General features: G+C 45.7%; 1 protein-coding gene across 6 annotated transcripts in view; it reads right to left on the bottom strand.

Annotated features, from left to right (window-relative positions):
• Positions 1 to 286: 286 nt before the first annotated feature.
• Positions 287 to 23,215, bottom strand: part of NRP2 (neuropilin 2) — a 116,844-nt gene continuing 93,915 nt past the window's right edge. For 3 of the 6 annotated variants that reach the window (XM_058707827.1, XM_058707837.1, XM_058707855.1), the window contains exons 16-17: positions 6,186 to 6,236; positions 287 to 3,589 (exon numbers count right to left, since the gene is read on the bottom strand). In XM_058707827.1, the coding sequence (XP_058563810.1) occupies positions 3,285 to 3,589; positions 6,186 to 6,236 (356 nt within the window). In that variant the 3' untranslated portion in view covers positions 287 to 3,284. Of the gene's footprint in view, positions 3,590 to 6,185; positions 6,237 to 18,547; positions 22,127 to 23,215 lie in introns of those variants that run through there. The other 3 variants (XM_058707871.1, XM_058707863.1, XM_058707846.1) reach the window with 2 other exon arrangements.

Raw genomic sequence — 23,215 nt, forward strand, 5'->3', positions numbered from 1 at the left:
GGCAAGCCTTTGAGTTAAAGTAGCCGACCTGTCCAGGTAGCCCATTCCCCATCCCCATCTTTCACTTTATAAAAAGCCAGCCAATCGACCTACTAACTCCATAAGAAGTGTTTAGAAACATTGTCCTAGGAGAATGACCAACCATCCTGGTTTGGCTGGGATTGAGAGGTTTCCAGGGACATAAGATTTTCAGTACTAACACCTGGGGAAGCCTTGGGCAAACTGGGATGCTTTGGTCATGCTCAATCCAAGTCTCTTTGTCTCCAATAAAAAATACGCAGAAAAATATCTCTGGTATAATGTTTATTTAAATAGCAATCTTAAAAAGGCTTTATACAAATCATATAAACACAGTTTGACCTTGTCGTTTATTTTTTACATTGAAGAATCACAGTAAAAGCTCTCAAGTTCCCATGATCTGGCTCAGCCAGCGAATGGTCGAATACCTTTAGCTGCAAACTCTGGAAAAGTTAATCTTCTGTGTGACAGCTTAACCTTTCCCCTTGTGTTCTTGTATTCATGCTCATTCCTCGGACCCTCAACCCTGTCAACTCCCCATCCCCGCCCAAGAGAGAAAGCAACCCTGTGGCCCTGTTGACTGCCTAGTCCGGGAGAGCGTGGAGGTAATGTGTCATTCAGTACAAGGCAAAAAAGGAGATCAATACTGTGAGTTGGGTTTCCCCAAGGGAACGATTCAAGGAGACGGGTCAGCTAGCTTACCTGCAGATAGAGAAAACAAACGCACCAGGGTGCCCCCTGGCCGAGTTAGAATCAGGCCCCACTGTCTTTCTGTCTTAGGACAGCCCAGCCTCCGGTGTTGGTGAGGTATCTACATGCAGCCCCGGATGGCCAGCTTTCCTTTAGCAGGGCCCACCCAGGGCCTCAAACCAGCCAATGGTGAGTATGGTTCGAGGACTGGGAGAGGGATGCAGGTTGGCTTGTGGGTAACTTAGAGGCGAACTGCAGGCCGAAGACAGGGCTGGTCTTTGGGGAACTGTACAATGGCCCGCTGAGCATGAGTGGGCCAGGACCCCCAGGGTAGGCTTTTGAACTTCCCTTCTTCTGCAGGCAACTTCTGGAAATCCCTAGGACTCGCTAGCTTCCTGAACACTGAGCTACGTGGGAAGGTGAAGACGAGGGTGGGCTAATGAAAAACTTGCTTCTGCTGCATGCCCAGCAGATGCTGGGTGGGGTGGGGGGGGGGTCCTAAAGCTAAGCCCTTGGGCTTGACAGCTTTACTTTTCACCTCTAACTACCACTGTGCCAACGAGTGCGAGATCAGCGGTGACACTCGGGCCCTAGGTCAAAGTCACAACAACATCACTGAGTCCCACATGACCATTCACATACACAGTAGATACAGAGAACTCAAAGGCTCGCAAAGACACACATATATGAATAAATAGCTGTCGGTTTGGACTCTCCCTCTCTGCATACAAAACACTGTGACATTACCATTTGAACTAGTATTTCTGTAAGTTAACATGTAAGGGAACCAGCCAGTCCCATTCACCCTTTCCCTTTCACCTGGGTAGGAGACAAATGAACTTGTGGGTGACCATAGCAGCAAAAATGGTCTGACGGTTAGTTTACCACTGATAAGCAATGGGCTGGGCATACTGGTGGGGTTTCAAAGGTATTTCCAGCACACAGGCAATCTTTAGGCATTACTACAAAATCAAGATTTGGATCTTGACGCGGACAATCTTATCCTTCACACGGTTTTTCTGATGCCTCCCCTTGTAGAGTAGCTGAGAGTCATCGAGGGCTATGACTGCGCCTCGGGAAGCAGGGCTTAATCCATTAGTAGGATCAGCGGTGAGTTGGGGGAGCTGGCAGTGGGGCCACAGGGGTTAGGGAAGAAGGGATGCCTTACTTAGAGGATACTCACTGATTTCTACATAGAGGGAAAATACAGTTTTCTTCATTGTTTCAAGGCACTTAATAAAAAATACATAAAGTGTGTGTGTGTTTGTGACCTAAGAGAGACCTAAGAACATAGGTCTCTCTGGGGTTGAAGCAGTGTTGTTAGTGTTTTGGTCCGCAGTCCTTGCATACTTCTGGCTCAAATCAGCTCGCGTACATCCTACCTGCCTCTCCTGAAATGCTGTAAACCCCGAGGAGTAGTCAATGTTTACTAGCCTATAGGAGAGACTGATTCATCAAAACGTCTCTGTACAGTCTGTTTAGCCTTGGCTATGACATGATCACAGAGGTTGGATTTCCTTTTCCCTCTCCACTGTTCTCCTTTCCGTCCAGTGGTCTCCAGTTACATTTCACTGGGGGAAAAACATACTAACAGCCTGTATTTACCACCCCATCTCTGAGAGTATCAAACAATGCTATGCCTTGGGGACGAGACGCCCGACAAATGGGCGCACGTGCGTGTGTGTGTGTGTGTGTGCGCGTGTTTGTGTATGTTTTAGAAGAGCAAGGAGGAGGGTAAAGAAAAAGTAAAACCACCACCAGAGGCCCCACGAAGTAGCCTCACAGCCACAAATTCTAGGTCTAGATGTAATGAATGGCTCCTAGTTGCAAAGCACGTTAAGGCTTGTCCGCTTCTAACATGGAGGTGCTTCTGTGGATTTCTGACGTGTGAAGTTTCCTTTCTGGTTTGTTTTAAATCGCATATAAGAAAGAGCTATTCATGCTGACCCTAAAATGGCAATTTTCCCCTGGATAAAAAAAGTTAAAGGCAACAACATCCTACTTAAATGCTAGGACTGGAAACGGCAGCTTGTAGGGTTGGCTGGCATGAACCTACACAGCAAATCCCGTAAAGTCGTAAAACGATCAGAGGACAGGATAAGTTGGACGGCTTTTTTTTTTTTTTCCTAAAGATGAAAAGTCTGAAAAGACCTTTTGCTTTTCAAGTGTTGATTAGAAAGAGGAAGCAGAGTACCATGACCGCCACTCTGCTTCTATCCTGGAAAAGTCATTCTCCTCTTCTGCCTCTTTGAGTTGCTCACAGACCAAAGAAATAAAATATAACAACAAACTCACAAACGAAATAGAACTGTGACCCCCAAAGAGATGAGCTCCCGTCTTAGTCCCAGCAACAACTCAGCCACCGCGCTTCTGGGTGGGTCGTAACCCCCTTCGCAGCTGCATCGCCCTGCCTCCCTCTACTCGTCTGTCTGTTCTGTCCACACCTGCGGTATTCTGGATCGGTTTGATCGAGATTATGGCATTCAGTTTCCAAAGGGGGGGAAAAAAAAACAACGTAATCTTCACTAGCCCCTCTTGCTGGGATGAAGCGTCAGATGTGATTTGGGTGCAATCCGTCATGCCTCGGAGCAGCACTTCTGGTGGTTCATCTTGACCTTGTGCTTGAGGCCATCGTAGAGCTCAAAGTTGTAGTTCTCCAGCGTGGTGCAGCTGCGGGAGCTCAGCCCTGAGTAGGAGCAGGTGCAGTAGAGCAGGAGCCCTGCACACGTGGCCCCCAGGAGGACGCCCAGGGAGCTCATGGCGATAATGGTGATGAGGATGGGATCCAACGTGTAGAGCCAGCTCTTTTCTTTGTCGGCCGAAGGGGCACCAGACCCTGAGATCGGGGAAGAAGAGTTGCTCCAGTCCACCTCATACTCATCTGTGACACAAAGCATATGAGAATTGTGGGCACTGCCTCTTTCGAGGTGAAGTGACTGACACCCACCCCCCCGCCCCAGCCTGGTGTAGAGGTTCTTCAGGGCACAAGGACAAGCAGGGGGACCCTGGAAGTGCACTGGCTGGTGTCAAAGCCCAGCCTCACCAGGTCTTTGCTGTGTGACTTTGGGCAAGTTGCTTAACCTCTCTGCCTGTGTCTTCCCATCTATAAAACAGGGATACTGTTAAGGCTGCCTTTACTGGGTTGCTAGGAGGATTAAATGAATTAATAATTGTAAAGTGCTTGGTGTCCAGCACATAGCTAGTACTAAGTATTTGATATTTAAATAATTTGACTCCAACTAGGTAAGCTCAGATTTTGATGAAAGCTTCAGGGTGCCTTTGGGACACTGGGGTGGTCCCGTGATCTGGGCACGCTTCTTTCTTTGCCTCCTCACCCCCCACGTCCACTTGCTTCAAGTTCAACCAAAGGATAGACAGGCTGAGACTATTTTCACATGACAAGTTTCCCAATTTAGTATTGCTGGCCATCTGAGCAGCAGACTTTTTTCAAGCCACCACACTCACTTGACATACACCTTACCTTACTGTTACGGGTTGAATTATGTCCCCCATATGTTCATATGTTGAAGTTCTAACCCCTAGTACCTCCAAATGTGACTTTATTTGTAGATGAGGACCTTGAATTTTTTTAAAGTAGGCTTTACACCCCGCGTGGAGCCCAACCCAGGGCTTAAACTCATGGCCCCAAGACCAAGACCTGAGCTGAGATCAAGAGTTGGACGCTTAACCGACTGAGCCACTGAGGCACCCCTGGAGATAAGGTCTTTATAGAAATAATCAACTTTAAATGAGGTCTTTAGGGTGGGCCCTAATCTAATACGGATAGTGTCCTTATAAAAGGGGGAAATTTGGGGGCAGACACAGGTGGGACATTGCCTTGAAAACATGGAGATGACCATCTACAAGCCAGTGAGAAAGGCCTGGAACAGATCCTTCCTTCCCTCATGGTCCTCAGGAGGAACCGGCCCTGCTGACCCCTTGATCTTGGACTACTAGCCTCCAGAAAGGTGAGAAAATAAATTTCTGTTGTTTAAGACCCCCAGTTTGTGGTACTTTGTTACAGCAGCCCTAGAAGACTAATACACTTATTATTTCCATAGTGTGGCCAAGGCATGACCACATCCACAGCTCATTTTGTAAGATTTCCTAATAATTCCACGAAGAAGACAGGGTACTATTATAATTTTTTAACAGGTGAAGAAACTCAGGGGCACCTAGGTGGCTCAGTTGGTTAAGTATCTGACTCTTGATCTCAGCTCAGGTCATGATCTCACAATTCATGAAATCGAGCCCCGTGACCAGCTCCATGCTGACAGGCAGTGCCTGCTTGGGATTCTCTCTCTCTCTCTCTCTGTCTCTCTCTCTCTCTGCCTCTCCTCCCCACCTCCCATTCTCAAAAAAAAAAAAAAAAAAAAAAAAGAAAAAGAAAAAAGAAAGATGAAGAAACTCAGGTTTTTAAGAAATTAGGTGACTAGATAACTCACTTGAGGTTCCAGACTTAGCAAGCAGTTAAACCAGGAATAGGAATCTGGCTTTCTGTATCCTTATCCCCTGCTCTCTGTACCCATCATAGTGCCTCTTGCTGCTACACCTACTGTGGCCTCTCCTTTTAAGCCAGTTCCACAGCTTTGCCCATAAAAGGAGTGTTAGACGGGGTTTCGCAGGGAGAGTCTGCATTGAGTTAACAAGGTGCTGTTTGGGTTAGTCACTCTGTTTCTATAACTACACTTGAAGTGTTTGATTAAGGTCGGGTTAAAAGCAGCTGTTCTATAAACATCTCTTCTTAAATGCATCAATCTTGGTCTAAAGTTGTTCTTTGAGAGGAACTGTGGTGATCTCTCTTGCAGATCAACTCTGGCACTCAGAGAAGCCCAGACAGACATGTGCTGCTCTGAGTCGAGGGGAGAAATTATATCTACATGTTTGCTCGGCGGCCCTCGAGTCAGGGCTCTTGCTTTATCCTCTTGAAGTATGTGTATTTGAAGTGGGAGAAAAGAACTTGGACTAAATACAAGATGGGCATTGTAGAAAAGAAACCTAAATCTGGCAATGGGCCCCAACTTGGAGTCTTGGATAGTGTGAGAAAGGCTCCCCCCCAAGCCAGGGAACAGGAAACCACAGAAAGCCTAGGAGAATATTCACATTTATACTCATTTACTCAGGTCCTTTTTGGGAAGAGGTCAATGGGTTCAAGCAGCAACACATTTAGAAGAGCCTTGCTTTTACTTCTAAAGGGTTTATCCAGATTTGAAGTCCATCAATGTCGAAAGTTGCCTGAAGTGGGGGAGCTGTTTCAGATTAGGCAGAAGGAACTCAATATACTTTCCAAATTTCTAAATCTGACCTTGACAAAGCAATTGATGGTTTCTTCACTGCTCTCTGGATTCTTTTCCCTTCTATTTCTGATTGGTAGTTCTAAATTCTGGCCTTCTCATACCCCAGGCATTATTTTTGTTGACATCTTTATAACCAAACCTGAATTTCATGATGATCTGCTAAATCATAGCAATACTCACCATCAATTTCATCTTCATAGCCCTCTCTTCCATGTATTTCTGGAATGTCTACTATAATGAAAAAGAAAACAAACAAATCAAGTTATAACAAGTTCTATTGCCATGGCTAACAGGCAGAGATGCAGCCTTTCTGAGAGTGACTCCCCAGTACAGTGGGCAGCTAAAGAATCACATCTACTTCTAGATCATTTAGTATGTACATTACTGGATTCTTTCCCCTTCAAATGATTTGTCTTTATTGCCAACAGCAACCAGAAGAACAGAAACAAAAAAGGTCTTTAGCTCCAAATAACTCCTCACTTGTGTTGTGGTAATGACTGTAGTTCATTGCCATTATAGGTCTGCATTTATCCAAGGCAACTTGGATGGCATGCCCATCATCAGTTGCTACAAATGTGAGGTTTATTTAGTGTAATGGACCCTCCTCATATGCATGCATGTAAGTAGACATATCCTATAAGGGTCTTTCTCCTCTGGCTTTCAAATAAACGTATGGTAATTCAACAAAGTCACATTTCATCATTATATGCTTTCATGTAGAAGTAGGACTGGAAAGAATGTCATAAGGCCTGTCCAGCTCCACGTATCTGTGCTAATATCTCTTGTCTTTCCTTCTCAGTTTACTTTTCCACTGGTTTTCTTTATGGCTTAGAATAGGTCAAATGTGGGCATCTCATCTGACTAGCCCAGGCTTGAAAAGAGCTAAATTAATTTATTGTGGATTTTCTCCAGTATTATCACTGTCTATCCTTTTCTTTTTTTATGATAATTTGGGGGGGTTGGGATGTGGGACAGTCTCTCTATTCACTATGCTGTCCATCTTACAGAAATCAGAGCCAATGAAAATTACTGGTCTAAAATGGCAAAACATCAACAAAGAGAATCAAATATGTGGTGATTTATCATTTCTTTGTTTCTCACAGGTTAATTATGCCTGCCCTGGCTGTCAGCTCAAGATGGCGTTAGCAAGTGTATGGACATGTTAGGAGTTATATTGAACCCTAAGTCAGGTGCATAACCTTGAGGTCAGCACTATAAACCGATACCCCAAAATTCAGGCTTAAGCAAAACCAAATCCCAAACAGCTAATACTATCAAACAAGAGGAAGAGAAGAACTTCACACTGGCCTGAACTTTCCCTCATCAGCACATCTCAGGGAAGATCTACTTGACCATGACATGAACTGAGGATTGATCTATCACCGCCACACTTGAAATTCAGTCTTTTCCTGGAAGCAGTGATTTTAGTCATGTTAGATAGAAGTCTTCCTCATCCTGGCCAGAGTGCTAAAGCACATTTTGATCCCCCTGGTCGTTAGTAAGGGATGCAACAAAACAACTTGCCAGGACCCCACTTGAAAGGATCAATGCCATGTGGCACTAATTTGCCATAAATCCAGCCTGTTTCTGGCATGTTTATAGCACAGCAACTGGCACCTGCAGGTCACAACAGCTTCCCCACCTCAATGTCCATCCCCTGCATTATTCTCCAGGACCCTACAATCCAGGCTGTTTCCTTGGAATGAAGATGTGACTATGAATCAACAAGAGGCAGGAGGTGTCTGTCATAGGGATCAAACTGAGCTTGTGAAAGTCAATCTGGAGATTTTTATTTTAACCTTGTGAAAAAACAAACAAACAAACATGGAAGAAAAGCATCACATTTCCATCCACTAATCGTTTTGATGGGATGCTCATATGTCTTAACACCTTCACGGTTAAGAGATGCAGAACATTGGATAAGAATATGCGAATCAGCCTAGTACAAAAACTGTGGGGCTCTTGCCAGTGACTTTTGGGCCAAATCCTGTTCTTGCTTTTAGGGATTTGGTCTCTGCCAAGGATGTGACAGATTCTTGGAGGCTAGAATGCCATTTTGCTCCATCTCACACCCTCAGGGAAGAACTCTTAGGACACTATTGACCGTGGCTGGAAAGGAGTAGATGTGCCATTGATCTTAAAGGAAAAGGGGTAAAAGGATGGTAATGAGTGTGAGTACATTTTGTCCCAGGAGATCACAGCCTCTTGCCTCTGGAGGTGGAGGACTGGATGAGATGACCTCCCAAGAATTGGTCCATTTCTAAGGTTCTATGTAATTGATTGCTTAGATGGGCCGAGATTTCTGCACCTGGTGAATCAAAGGCTACCTAAGGTGAAGAAGAACACTTTAGAGGCTTGACTTGGCTTTTTGTGTAATCACTGCTCCCAGGAGTTTGGGTGAGTGGGAAGGGTCAACAAAAGGATAAGTTAATCAACATTTTCAAAAGCGCATCTGTTCATCAAGGCTTAAAGAAAGAATGGCACACTAGGGAAAACCCAAATAAAGGGAACATTTGTACAAAAAAGCAATTTGCTTTGAGAGCAATTTTCTCTAGTCCCCTTGTTAATATTCTTGATATCTGTGATTAAGAGCTTTCTTTCTTAAAAGCCCCATTGCTCTTCATGGGCCGCCTTCCTTTTCTGTTAAGCCCAATAGGTAAACCTCACCTTGTTTCCTCAGGATGCTGGTAGGAAGGAGTGTGGCTCTCCCACCAGGTGCCTGTAGTTCTAGCAAGACAAGGCAAGGGTGGAAGGGAGGGAGAAATGATGAGCTCAAGGCACAGAATAGAGGTAGCACCTCCCTGATAGCAAAAGATAGCACAAGCATGTAGGGACCAGGGACTCTGAACCGAATTGAATTTCTCTTTTTTTGTCATGAGGACAAACTTGGAGAAGACCTTCCAGGACCCTGGTTTAGTGAGTGGGTGTGTCTATGACTAATGGACGGACAAGGGTGAGTGGAATGGGCCACACCTCTAGGATCACACAGATCTGGAAAGGATCTTACCACCCACATGACTTCCACTTTCACCCTTTGTGCTCACATGACCCTATTTCCTCCGGGGCCCTGTATGGACTCAGTCTCAGCCAGTTTGACTCCAAAGCCTGAATTCTGACTCTTCAGTACTGTGTGAGGGCCAGAGGTGACCTCTCACCTCCACCCAGGTCTGCCTCCAAGTTCTCTGGGTATAGGCAGGACACTGCATCTATCAGCATATAATTACTACCCTATTCTAACAGTAAAAACAGGCCTGCCTTGTCTCGGATCCTAGTTGACTGGATATACGCTCTCTGGCTCTTTGCCTGCATCGCTCTCCAGACACTTTGATGGGAACTCAGGAGGACTTCTCATGAATGGGAAAATACGGTCTGAAATTTGAAGCTCATGTTTTCTGTGATAGGCATGACTCAGGGGGGAAGGCTGATTTGCCTTCTTCTTCCAAGGGTAGTCTTCATTACACAACCAGTCAACCAATCCTCACTTATGAAAGAGGTTTACAAAGTGCCCAGGAGCCACACTGGGTTTTTGGAAAAATGAAGATGGATGGGACCAGGTGTCTACAGTCAAGGCCCCTCAGCATGGTTGGGAAGCAAAGACTTGTCCATGACAAAACAGTATAAAAGAACGTGGGGGCTTGTAGACAGGACTCTAAAATGCTGCTGGCATCCAGGGTAAGGATTGGGCACATGAAGCCAGGCCACTGCCAGGAAGGAAAGCATTCGAGTGGGGAGGAGGGTGCTTCAGAAGAGAGGCTGCTGCACTGTGGCGGTTGGTGAGTTCGAGCTCCTTTATCTGTTTGATGGACAGGAATGGCTTCGAACGTGGCACCTGAGCCTTTTTACTCATATACTGATCCCTTGGTTTTTGGCTTGAATTCGCTTTTGTCTGCTCCATCAAGGAATTCAAAGAGATGGCCAGGCCTGGCCACGTATCTTCCACCTGGATTTCCCTACATGAGAGTCAGGTTTCTGCGCCTCTCCTCCACCAGCTGCTGTGAACCCGCACAGTGAAAGGAAGAAGTAAACTCATGAAGGACCGGAACGGAGTTTACTAGAGTTTAAGTAATCAAGTGAGCAGACTCACCACTACTTAAAAAGCAAACAACCTAATTCAACAAAACCTGGTTATTTTCATATTGTCATCAAAGCCTCAGGCTGCAAAGTCCCGTTTCCCCAGGAATCCTTTCCCTTAGCACCGTCAAGAGGTCGGTGAGGTACACAGTGGAGAGTGATTCAAAGTCTTAGTCCATCTCCTATTGTCCTGATTTTTCAGGGCAAGAGGCCCAGAGGGGGTAGTTATTAAAACACTCACTGACTGTTCCAGAACTCCTTCCACCCTAGAAGAGTCACGTATTTTCAAGTGTCTTTGTCAGTAAATTGCAACACTATGGCACAAAAGGTTAACGGCCATACCTAGTCATAAACCGAACCTACTCTAAGGAGCTATGTTTTTCCCTGTGGGGTCTGGAACGCTGCCTGGTGGTGTCAGACCACACACGTTATGCAGGAGAAACACCCCCAGACACCCAACGTGCAGCTGGGGGATTCCCCACCGAGCATGATTTACGTCTCAAAGAGGAATGCTCTCTCCCAGTCTTGGCTTCCCATTCTCTCCTTCCCCACCTTACACGCACCTGCCTGTGTGCGCGCACCTCCCCTTTATCTATCTTCCTCTCTCCTTCATTTTCTTCCATTTTTTTCCCCTCTTAAATTAAGATCCTTTGGTGTTAAACTGCTTTTCTGCAATTACTCTCAGAAAAATTTCGACCTTCCGTTTCACCACTACTGCTATGCTGTGGTCTACCGCGAGTGTATCAGCGCGGGTGTTGTTCTGTTTACTTTCTGCATCGTAAAAGGAGCTTCACAAGACTGCTGGGAAGTGAAAAGCCTGCCCCAAACCACTGACTACTTTCAGATAAATCATTGAGGACAGTCCATTCCTGGGCTATTTGCATGGAGATCATCTCAGGACACCAAAATACACTGGTTTTCTTTGAAAAGTCCCTTCCACGTGAACTCTGAGCAGTGGAGTAAGAAGCCTGGTTGAAGCTGATGACAGCTTTGTGAGCCAGAGGGTGTAGCAGAGACCCTCTAGGAACCGTGTAGTGTCCGCCCTGCTCTCTGTCTGAAGGAAAGGAGCATGGGATTTGGAGGAGCACTGCACTGGGAACAGGTTGCCTACTTCTCATCTGAGCTCCGCTATCCACCGCGGGTATGAGAGTCTGGGTGAGTCATTGACCCTCTGAGTCTCAGTTTGCTCCTTTGAAAGTAACCACTCATGTTCTTCCCTGCTCTAGTCTTCTATGTCTTACGGGAAGAAAATGAGAAAGGTCTGAGGGCCCTTCTGATGAGGGCACTCTCAAGAGGCTGCTGGTTGAGGCAGACAAGGTGACTCCCATAGAAAAGAACCCCACTCTGCTCACCACTCCAGTCTTCACCCCAGGTCTGTCTTCTCCTAGGTTGTTGCTCCCTGAAGACAGCTGCCTTAAGGTGTGTGTGGAAAGAGAAGACCACGAAACAGATAGGTAAAGGGAAGCTGTGAGATCCCATGTTTCCAATACTGGTTCATTTGCCCTAGAAATCAGCCCTGCGAACTGGTAATTTAAAAAGTGGTGGGTAAATTGTGCCCCAAGTTTTAAACTTCCACCTTAACGGAAGCCAGGCTGATAAAACCAACCTTAACGTGGCCACTTAACCCACCAAAGTGCAACCGGCCTTCAAAGCAAGGATTGAAGAGTCTCTTACACCCAGAAAATCATTGAAATCATTCATTTTCACAGGCACAGGTGTCACCGCTTCTATTTTAAAGAGAATGAAATTGAAGAAGGAGGGTAGAAAAATGCAGTAAGTCATTGAACAAATCAGTGCTAAGGCGAGTAAGCCACATTTTCGACACCTAGTTTGGGGCTGTGATTTATGTGGGGTAAGCTCTTGGCTACTTAGAACCCTTGCTGAATTTGATTCCAAGTTCTTGAAACCCCTGAGCCAGCTAAATCACCGGACTGTTCAGATGGGAGTAGTCTTTAGAAAATTCTCTCAGCCATTTCGTTTTGATCCCAGCAGGAGATGTAACCCTGAGACTGAAATAAATGAGAAATAACGAAGGACTAGGAGATATTTCTTGGCCTTTTGTAGTGTTTAATTCAGTTTAACATTTAGTTTTGGCTGAGGGCCCCCCCCCGCCCCACTCCACCACCTTAATTTCCCTAATTCAGTTTGTTCATCCCCAGTTGCTACAGGAGCCAAAAGTTCAGATGTTGATGAAAGCTATGCCAAGCTCCTCCATTAGAGAGTCAGGGTACTTGAGAGCCATTTATCCCTTGCTGGGTTTGGCTTGAGTTGAGAAACACCACCAGAAGATCCTTTATCATGGGTTTTTATCTCTTGGGCTTATAGCCAAATATATGCAAAGTCATGGAAAAAAATATTTTTTGGAGTTTTCAAATGGTTTCGAGCTGGAAAGCACAGGTTTGAGATATCTGGAGTCTGAACTTGAATTTAGCCATTAATTTCCTATTATTTTTAGTTGAATAACTAGATGGAAACACTAAGGGTTGGAAATACCAACTGCAAATGAGAAAGCTGTGAAATGACCTAATAATATTTTCAAGTGTGGAGGCGGATGAGCAGCTGAGGCCAGAATGGCTCCACTGAGCCCCAACGATGATGTGAAAATAAGAAAAACGCAGCCAGAGAAATATTTAGCTATAAAGATGGGATTCAGAACTGTGCAGGTTGGAAACACCCAGCAATGATGATGGAGGAACATTCTGGAATCTCTCCTCCACCCTAGGTCTTTGAAAAATCAGAGATTTTCTTCATAAGTACCAGTAGATAAGTCAACAACAAGAAATAGATACGTGAACAAAAAGAAATTCTTCTTTTGTTGGCTACCTTCTCAGAGTATGAAGGTGCGAAAACCCTAGAATTTCAGGGAAATTCTCACATGTTCACATTTCAGAGAGCTCGCCCAGCAGGCTCTGACATTTCTTCTCTCCTCCAATCCTGATACTCAGGAAGTGTGCATGATGGGAACACCACTCAGGTGGAGTAGTTTCCTACCTCTTGGGTGAGTGAAAGAATGGCGTCAAAGAAACAAAACCACATTCGCTTCCACTGTGAAAAAGAGATGTCTTGTCAAAGCCTCCCCTCATATTCTGTAAGGCCCTGAAAAAATGCCCTATGTAGCTCACCAAGTAAGCTTGCTCTACTTAAAAGGTGGGCTCTACTTCAGAACACAAGAATGAACAACACTGTGGTAAGAGGTTCGGGGTTCCAAAAAGGAACCTGTCTCTACCCACTCAAGAGGTGATTTTCCCCAGAAGCTTGCTGTTATCCCAGGACTGTAATTATAACATAAGAGAATAATTTGGTCTCTAGTAAGAACACAACTACTTGGAGGAAAGTAACCAATTGAGCTTTCGTTTGAGGGAATCCGCCCCCCAATTTCTCTGGGAAAGAGTTTGATGAAGGGGTGGGGGTGGGGAGCAAGTATGAGAATGACAGAGGAGAGGAGAAGGGGCCACTAGGAGAGGGGGTTGGTGCAGAAAGGGGAGGCTGGAAGTTGAAGACGAACGATATCTGGCACAAAGGCAGAGGGGTGGAGACAGGTCCTCCTTGGGGAAAGAGGAGGGGATGGAGGCCCCGTGGCGAATTGCAGAGCGAGACAGAGGACGGCGTCGTGGGTCTGGACTTCCTATGAACGCCATTATTGAGCTTACACGCTCGGTCTGCAGTTGGCCGAGGCTAATGAGGTGCTCTGGGTGGCCGCTTTTACCATCCATGTTGGCCCCCGCCTCGGTCCTAAGGCCCATCTTCCCGCCTCAGTGCCAACTGTTGGGAACTGCCCAGGAGAAGCGACGGGGAAGTCCACGCGGGCCTCCTTCTCCCAGCCCCTCGGTGGCGGTAAGGAAACACAAAGGGACGAAATCGTTCTTTCACGGACTGTGCTAAAAGGCAGCCTCAGTAACTAGCAGGCTGGCTGAGAACAGGACTTCGGTCAAGGCCTCCTCCAGCTCAAAGCTTTCTCTGCACTGCCATCATTACTGGAGCCAGCCGCTCTCTGGCAAGTCAGAGAACTCTAGTCCAGGCCCCGTGTTAATGAGTCCTGCTGCCCGACAAAGAACGCTCTACTGCCGAAAGCCAAGACTTGGTATACTACCACTCCGGTTCTGGATCAGCGCCCTCGCCTAGGGGTATGTTAGTTCATGATCTCTAAAGAGTTCAATTTTGCACAATTACACACAGAAGACAAAACAAGGCGTGTGCGTGTGCGTGCGCGCGCGTGTGTGGGTGTGTTTGCAGTGACATATTCGAGCTCATCCATATGACACGCTCATGCTGCTTTCTTTCCTGAACTTCCCCCCAATTATCCACCTGAACCCCATGCCCAAGAGGCAGAAGTCCTGGGTTTTTGGCAGGGCGGAGAAAAAAGCCCACAAAGCCCACAAATGGCGGTAGACACTGTCCGTTACCCTCGGAGTCCAACTCCCATTACCAAGATCCCTTTGTCTTAGTGCACAGTAGAAGTCAGAGGAGCGCTCTTGGAGGAAAAGATGTTTTGACCAAACAGGCCCCTTGGCTTCTCTTCCACTCGCCACTCCTTGCTGGAGCCACTTGGGGCCGGCAGCTTTGCCTATGCACACACACCTCCCACTAGAAAACAACCTCGCCCCCTGGTCAATTTCCTTGGGTCCCAGCAGCCCTGGACCTCCTCGGAAGAAAGCCCGACGCCACCTTTTGGCCCGGAAAGCCTGCTGTCCTGGGGACCGAGGTGGGCGCTTTGCTCCTAAGGCCCCAAGGATTGGAGACTTTCTGTCAACACGTGGGCCCTACTTGCGGCTGCCGGAATATTTTAGTCTGCAGCACAATACTGTGCACTGACCTTAAAGGATGTTTTTTACATGAATTTTTTAGTAGGAAACATAAATAAATAACAGAAAGGCACAGTGCAGTCATTCTTTGAGGAAACCAAGTGGAACTCATTAATCATGGAGAACAGGGCTCTGCCTACAGAACCCAGGGATGGAATTAACCCCTGTACCACAGCTGCCACAGCTCTGGTGAGCTGCCACTTACAGTCAGGCCACATTCGCCACAAATTGACAGTTTAAAAAAAAAAAAAAAGTCCCTGCAATTAAAATTCTCTTCAGCTAAAACTATATAAAGTCTTCTCTTACAAGCGCTCCACCCACTCCAGGAGAGAGAGATAGCCCCAGAGATTACGTGGCCTGTGGCGATGTGGGAGGGGATAGAATCCAGGATGTCCACTAGTTTGTGACTCTCTCAAATGGGGACAGGTTCACTGCAAAAGGTTAACCTCAGCCACTTGAAGCATCTGATAAAATGAAACGAGGAACACCATTTGACCGACTCGTTCTATCGCAGAGAAACATGTGCGCAAAGATGCAGCCTCAAAGATGTTCATTGCAGTATTGTTTATAACAGAAAAAAAAAAGCGGAATTAAATGCAACCTGAATGCCCACCAGTAGGGGAGCAGTTAATAAACTAGGGTACAATATGGAATGCGATGCAAGAGCTAAACACAATGGGGTAATCTGGCAGTGGGTACTGCCAAGATTTTGTGAAACGAAAAGGAGAAAGTTGTCCGACAACGGAGCAAATGTTGTGATACCATTTATGCAAACAAAACCGAATCCAACCAAACAGATCACATAACCGGACACAGACATACAGGTTTGTAAAGGTCTAAAACAAGGCCTGGAAATATATACCTCAAGCTGTTTCTCGTGATTACTCTCTTTGGGGAAGAGAGTGGGACTGGTTAGCAATGAAATGGACTTCTGCTTCTTCTGTATTACGTACACATTTCCAGGATGTCGTTGTGTATAACTTGTAAGTTAAAAAAAAAAAAAAAAAGCGAGAGAAACATCCAGCCAGTTATTATCCTAAAATTTCCCCCAACAACCTCTTTCAGGATCACTGACCACTCTGGTCCTAAGCCTCCAGAACAAGACGTTTGCCCCCTTCCGCCAGGGTGATGCTAGAATGTCAGTTGCTGATTTTTCAAACAGCCTTTCCTATTTCTTGGTGCAGTGCCTGTGGGCATTTAGTCTTTTTGGGCTCTTGGAGGTTGGTGACGGCAAAGCCTAAGGACAATTAGAGTAGAATGATTCTGGGTCTTCTGCCCACTGGGCTGTGGGGGGAAGGAGGAATGGTTTCTGCTGGCTGCCTGCAAGCACCTAGATTCTCCATTGAGCCACACTATGCTAAAAGGGGTTTTGTTCCTTGGCCATTCTTCACATCTTGCGTCTCTACTGCGCTTAGGTCTGGGGCCAAACGGACTCCTCCACACGGTTACTGCAAGTGTATTCTGGCTGAGGCATGTGGCCTGACGCCTTTTGAGGGTGTAGGTTCCTGATTATATCTAACCTCTAGACATACTCCAGTGCACCTGATCTATGTCAGGCTTAATTAAGTCGCACACTATTCTTAGATTTTAATTTATTTACATAAGGCGATTCTTTGCTGACTCTAAGACCATCAGCTGGTGTTCCTCTCTCCCCTCTTTTTTCTCTGGTTGGATTGGTTTTGTGTTTTCTTTGGGCCATCACCAAAGGGGACGAAAGGCAAAGGACAGCTGGCAGAGCCCCAGTGATGTGCACAATTAAAGAGCGAAAGCAAGCCGCACCTACACCTTGGCTCAGATGTGTAGCCCACAACATGGACAAACCACAACTTAAAAATGAAGCTCTTTTCACCAAAGATTACAGAAAGGCCACAATGTTTGTGCAAAACAACTGCAAAGTCAGTGAAGAGGGGTGATGGACGCAGACGCCGTGCCGCAGCAGATCGGCTGGGCTTGGGTTATCTGGGCTGGGAGGGTGGTGTCTTGCTTCAACAGCAAGAACACACATTTAAACCATCATAAAGGGCCAGGTGGGAGCCAAGGAAGACACACGGGGCCTTGACATCTGGTATTTATGATCCATGGAAACACAATGTCTGTAACATTTATGCTTGGGCTCGTTCTGAAATACCACACTGATAACAGTGCTGCACTTGATGCCTAAGATTAGAGTCCTAACAGTCGTTGCCCTTTTGGGGAAGAGAGAATGCTTCTAGAATTAGCCCTGGGACTAGAACCAAAGCAGGAAGAGCAACGATGAAATTCTCAACCATGGCTCTAAAAACAGGAACGCTAATGAAGCATAAGTGATGGCTGGTTTAATTTAGTCTGGCAAATTTGGCCCCAGGCCAGCTCAGGGAAGTGTTGACTGAGCCTGGGTATTTGCCTGAAATAAATACTTTTGAGAGGCTTTCATTTTATCCTTTACTAATGGGAACAAATGGCTTTAAGGAAAGCCAAAGATCATTTACACAAAATGGGTAATTATACTTGTCATTAGAGGCACAATGCTCTCATCATGGACATTCTACTCTATTCTCTGGCATAGGACAGACAGTGACATCTATACTGAGCCATCTGTACTAACAGAGTTTCCTGTAGGATCTGAAAACCAAAATCCTATTTCCTTTTAGCACCCCTTAGACAGGTTTTACGGATGTAAAAAGTATTCCTTCCTGGATCTGGGTTTAGAGGGGAAAAGTAGGACTCTGGTGGAAATAGGCTCTCTGGACAGTCCCTTTTCTTAGAACCTTTAAGGATGGTTCTTGGACCCCTGAGGAAGTCTCCTGGGCTGATGGAATGCTCTTAATACACCCCAGGAATAGGGGGTGGTGGAAAATCCTTCCCCAACTTCTTCTTGACCACCATTTCACTGCCACGTACTGCCTACGTTTCCCCGCCAATCCCCCACTGATAGAAATATTTTATGTATTTGATATAACTGATCACTAATGACCCAAACGGGAGAACCAAAGAAAAATATGTGTCCACAAGATCTGGCTTTTAGGGTAAGTTTCCCCAAGCCTCTCTCGAAGTTTTTATGGAATATTCCTTTTATAAACTTCTCTAGCTGGACAGTTCCAGGTACATAGTCATCGTAGAATTATCTTCATTACTTGCTCCAAAATGAAGTCTGGAATATTTTGGAGCCTTGAACATGCCATAAGTTCCCATTTTGTCTGGGAAAGTGCTCATAAAGAGATCAATGTCCCCATGGAAGAAATGATTTGGTAGGCGAGGGGCATCATGTCGCCGCTTCTTCTCCAAAGGAAGCTATCTGTCTCTGTAGAGCCAAGTACATGATTCAACTCCACTGGTCCCATTCCCCCTGGGGCCCCATGAAAGGCAGAGTCCAATCTCCAGGGATTTGCCATCAAGAGAAATTTTGTGGAATCACACTGAGCAATTTAGCACTTAGCAACTTTTGCAAAATCCCACACCAATCATAAAAGTTGGCTCAGCTGCACAAATTGGATAAAACTCCTAACAAGCAGTAATAAAAATAAAAGAAGAAAAAACTGGCATCCAGCCTCAAGGAGAAAACCCACCTACCTCCCACAGCAATGCCCTGTAGCTCAGAAGGCAGTGGTCAAACTTTGGAAACATCAATTTGTTCAAAGCCTACATTTCAACTTTGTTCTCATAGGCAAACAGGAAAAAAAACCCCAGATGTTTGTATAAAAATATCATCATTTTATTACATTCCACACAATACATTTTCAAATAGTTTCCAATGTCCACAAGTTATTTAGACACACAGGCAACTGAGCAATGCAAGAGATGTCACAGTTATAGGAAGAGGGATAAGAATAGGAAGTAAAAATCTTTAAGTTTTCTTGTTTTGTTGTTTTTCTTTGGTAATTATCGATTATTTTAGGTGTTTGCTTGCCTGCTATTTTTAGTTTAAAGACAAGATCTTTTTAAAGATGGGGTATCAACGTCAGAAATATTACTGGATTTCCTATCCTATTCTGGCTTTAATCCCAAAACTGTGGGGTGAGGGAAAAGACAATTTCACTTTATTTTCAGGGTCCTGTTTTGTCAATGGCAATGCTATAATTTTTTTTTCTTTTTTCTGCCTTCACCAGCAATTAGGGGAGAGCAATTGTTAGAATAATATCAAGGAAGGGATTTTTTTTTTTTTAAACCCCAGAGATAAGGGTTGCCCTCCTGGAGCTGTTAATATGAAACCTCTACTAAGGCAAAAACTTTACCAGCCCGAGCTAGACCTTCAATTCTTCATTCATTCATTCATTCATTTATATTTTAGTAGTTGCTATCACCTTTTTGTCTTCTGAGAAGCAACTCTAAACACATGCATGCATGCATTCACCTGTCCAGTCTATTTTTCTTAGAAGAGAGTGATCCTTCCCTCCCTCCATGAAATACAGAATTTTGCTTTTTTAGAAAGCTGCAAAGCATGATTTTATAGAACAGCTGCTCTTTTAGCATAGTACCTAGATAATACTATGAAAGTTGCTGGGCCAGAGGGGGAGAGAGAGAGAGAGAGAAGGAGAAAGTGTGACATCCCCAGCTGAAGTTCATCATGGGATTCACAAAGATTTGAGCAGTCTCATATTCTCAACTATGGCATGTACATAAAGATGATGCCACATGGGGCACCAGATAAAGACACAGCAAATGCACAAAGTTGTTGTCATCTTCTTGTAAAGAAGGGAAATCCTCAAGGGTAGATAGTAAGTAACTCAGACAGTTGATACACTGGCTGGATTTTCCAGGTGTAATTTCCCGACACCATACCTCCACGGGGTGCCTACGGGGATGTCAATCATTTCGAGGGAATGCCTGGCCCCAAATGCACAGCTGGATGTGGACACCTGAGATAAAAAGCCCGTAGTGACTGGCATGGAATTCATCACACGGTATGTTGGGCTTGTGCCCCTCCTCCCTCTCGCAGCTTTGTTTTCCATCTTCAGCTGGGGTAGGACACTTGAAATCTCAAGGTAGCTCATGCTCTAGCCTTTCATCTTTTCTTTTCTTGGCAGAGCTTCTGTGGTTGAGCCAGAGTAGCTCTTTGAAATAGAATAAGAGTGGGAGAGCACCTTTCTTTCAGAAGGATGAAACAAACCAGATGCGAAAGTGAGCGTGTGTTGGAGGGACCTGCGAATATATTCTGAAAGAATGCTAAAAGTCTCTCTCTCCCAAGCAGCCAAAAAAAAAAAAATAATAATATTTTGTTCTCAGAAGGTACCTGGAGGCTTTCAGCCCAGGCAACCATCTTTGGAGAGAATCTCACACTTCCTTGGTGGATTCCTAGCAGGAAGCAGAGAAATCAACACCCCCAAGGCTGAGCCCCAAGTCACTGAGTGTCTCGTTAAAATATGCATTTTCTATCAATGAAATTGACTTCATTATTGAATCTATCCTTTGTACAATATCATTAGGCAATTTATCTCTAACATCCCTCTCCCTGCGTTGCTTAGAGAGGACACACGGGCAGCAACAGATTTATCTTCATTATACCCTCTCCTGATGCAGCAACATCTGGAAATGCCAGGCCAGCCTAAGAAGGTGTATTTGCCAGATGCTACGAATGCTTTAAGGGGTAGCATTTTAAGGGTTGGCAGTTGACATTTTAAAAAAATGGTTACTTCTGAATAGCCTCAGAATATTTAAATAAGTCAGGTGAACAGTCTTATGTTTTAGTGGCTATAGATTCAGGCACACATTAACACCACGAAAGGAAACGATCCCTTTCCCCCCATATTTTACAAATGCTATTACAATGACCAACAGAATACCAAAGATTACAATTTTTAAGCTTCTTACTCCATCCCAAGTCGGGCACAGTAAACCCCCCAAGTGAGGAGACTTTGAAAAGACCACATTCAGTCCTCCCTGCTCCTCCCTTCTCTCCTCCACCTCTCGCTCCCACCTTAAACAGGCTACTGCTTTTCCTAAGCCAGTCTCAGACTTGTTATTCTTTATGACGTATTCCAAGATTGGACTTAACTGATAAAAGCTACACATTCATTACGAGCTTCCCTTTCATAAGGCAACACGAGACAGATTTGCTTCAGGGCCGGAAGTAGAGATGATTCTGCACGCACCCAATGGCTGCCATCTTGCTACTTCCAAGACTCCAGGAGACATGACAAGGGGTCATGTCTGAGTGCGCTGGGGGAACTTTCCTCTTGGGTCAGGTGGATCGGGAATGGGATAGGGATGGGAGGGGCCACATTTCATTTCATGAGGCCTCGAGTTTTTTTGGGTACCTGGAGATGACAGTGGTAGCCAACAGAAACCCAGCCAGAGCTAGATAAGGCAACAAAAAGCTTCAATCTCTTCTCCAAGTAAACAAAACTAGTACAGCATATTATTTTTTTTGGAGAATGTACCCCCGGAGAAGTAACACAAGGGTTAAAGGGGGTCCTCTCTCAACACATCCACACACACTACCCCCCACCCCCACAATGAACCAGTCTCTCTCTCACGTCCACACACACACACACACACACACATACACACACACCCGACACAGAGCGATTCACACGCACATGTATATACTATGTACAAACACACAGATCCAGGTTTCCTCTCCGGTCTCCTGGCAGACTGCCCACCGGGAGGAGGTATGGGATAAGGCAAAGGGAAGAAACAGGGAACCAGTCTCTGAAAGAAAACCAGCTGAGCCTTCAGTTGTGAAGTGCTGGGGGGCGTATCTCTTCTCATATTCCAAGATGCAGCATTAGAGGTGGGGGTGGTTGGTTTGGAATCAACAAAGGATAAAAACAAACCAAAAGAGAGAGAACCCAAGGACAATGGTCAGGATGAATAAAAGCACACAGGGTTTGGGCCCCCGGGGGGAGAGAGAGAGAGAGAGGAGAGACAGACAGAGATGTCTTGAGAGTCCACACAGAGACTAGGCGAGGAGAAAAAAGTGCAAAATCGAGGCAACGTGTTGGTAGTCTTTCTCGTTTGTTTTGGGTGCCGTCCTTGGCTTCGGCCCTCAGCAGTGCGAGCCGCGGTCTTGCTCTAGTTTAATGGTTAGGGTGGGCTCCACCGCCAGAGGGGCCCCGTTGGTGTAGTGGGAGGTTTTGTAGGTGATGGAGTGATCGGTCTTCTTGGCCGCATAGCGGAACCGGTGGTAGTGGAGCACCAGGGCCAGCGCGACGGAGACGAGCACCAGCACGGCGCCCCCGGCGGCCATTACGTAATACCAGTAGGCTGGGATGGGCTGCACGGGCACCGTGTCCACTGTGGGCTCGGTCCCTGGTAGGAGGGTGCCCCCTGGTGGAGAGACACAGAAGAGTGTTGCTAGGCTGAGAGCATGCAGACTACTCCAAAAATTAATTAAAAAAAAAGAAAAAGGAAAACACATACATGCTTTGGAGCGGATAGGGAAGGGGCTGGGGAATAAGAAGGTACTGAGTACTTCGCTCGTGACAAGCACTGTTAAACGACTGACGTCATTTCCTACTCGCAACCTGATGAGATAGGCACTGTCGGGCCCATTTCACAGATGGAGGTCTAAACAGAGGCTCAGAGAGGTTAAGTGACGGGGGTTATACAGCAAGTGATGGTAAATATGGGATTCAACCAAGAGCTGTATGATTACAAGGCTCTTTCCTTCTTTCTGTTAAACCGCAGTTACCCTACCGTAGACAGAAGCGTCATAATTCACACGCGTACGGACACTCACGGATGTGCACAAGCAAGTAAATGATGCTGGAACGACTTCCGGGATTCGGGCAGGCTGATTCTCGGAAGGGGTGGAAATACAGTATTTGGTCCGGTTGGCCAGCATTCGTAAACAAATGTATTAATTAGGCTGGCTAGACTTAAAGGTGAATTCCACTTTGGCTTGCCAAGGCTTCCATGCCCATCGAAATCAGCCTGGTCTTGTCTAGACAGGCCAGTTATCACTGTCAAGCCATGACTAACGCATCTTCATTTTTTTTTTTTTTTTAATTGGATGGAGGATTTCGAAAGCTGATTGGAAAGACGTTGCAACAGAAAAAAAAAATGTGGGCACACATGATATGGGTATGTTAAGAGAGAGAGTGAGTAAGTGAGAGCCAAGGGAGGGAGATCATTCTTAATCTCAGAAAAGACAGAGGAGGGAAAGAGAAGCTAGCAGAGGATTTCGAAGGCAACCACATTCGCTGGCCAGCCTCTGGTTGCCATGGAGATGATATAGCAGATTTAAGCCCAGGGAAACTCTGGGGAAAGACTGGCCGGAGTCCCACTTGATGCAAAACCGTGCTACAACTTGATTCTCCCGAAGATTTACATCAGATGAGAATCTGGCCCAGAATGGGACTAGGAGCTTTGGAGCTTGCCAAAACCAGACATGATCTTTACTTCTGAAAAATGATG

Source organism: Neofelis nebulosa, chromosome 2 (assembly GCF_028018385.1).
Source record: "Neofelis nebulosa isolate mNeoNeb1 chromosome 2, mNeoNeb1.pri, whole genome shotgun sequence".
NCBI classification, from domain to species: Eukaryota; Metazoa; Chordata; class Mammalia; order Carnivora; family Felidae; genus Neofelis; species Neofelis nebulosa.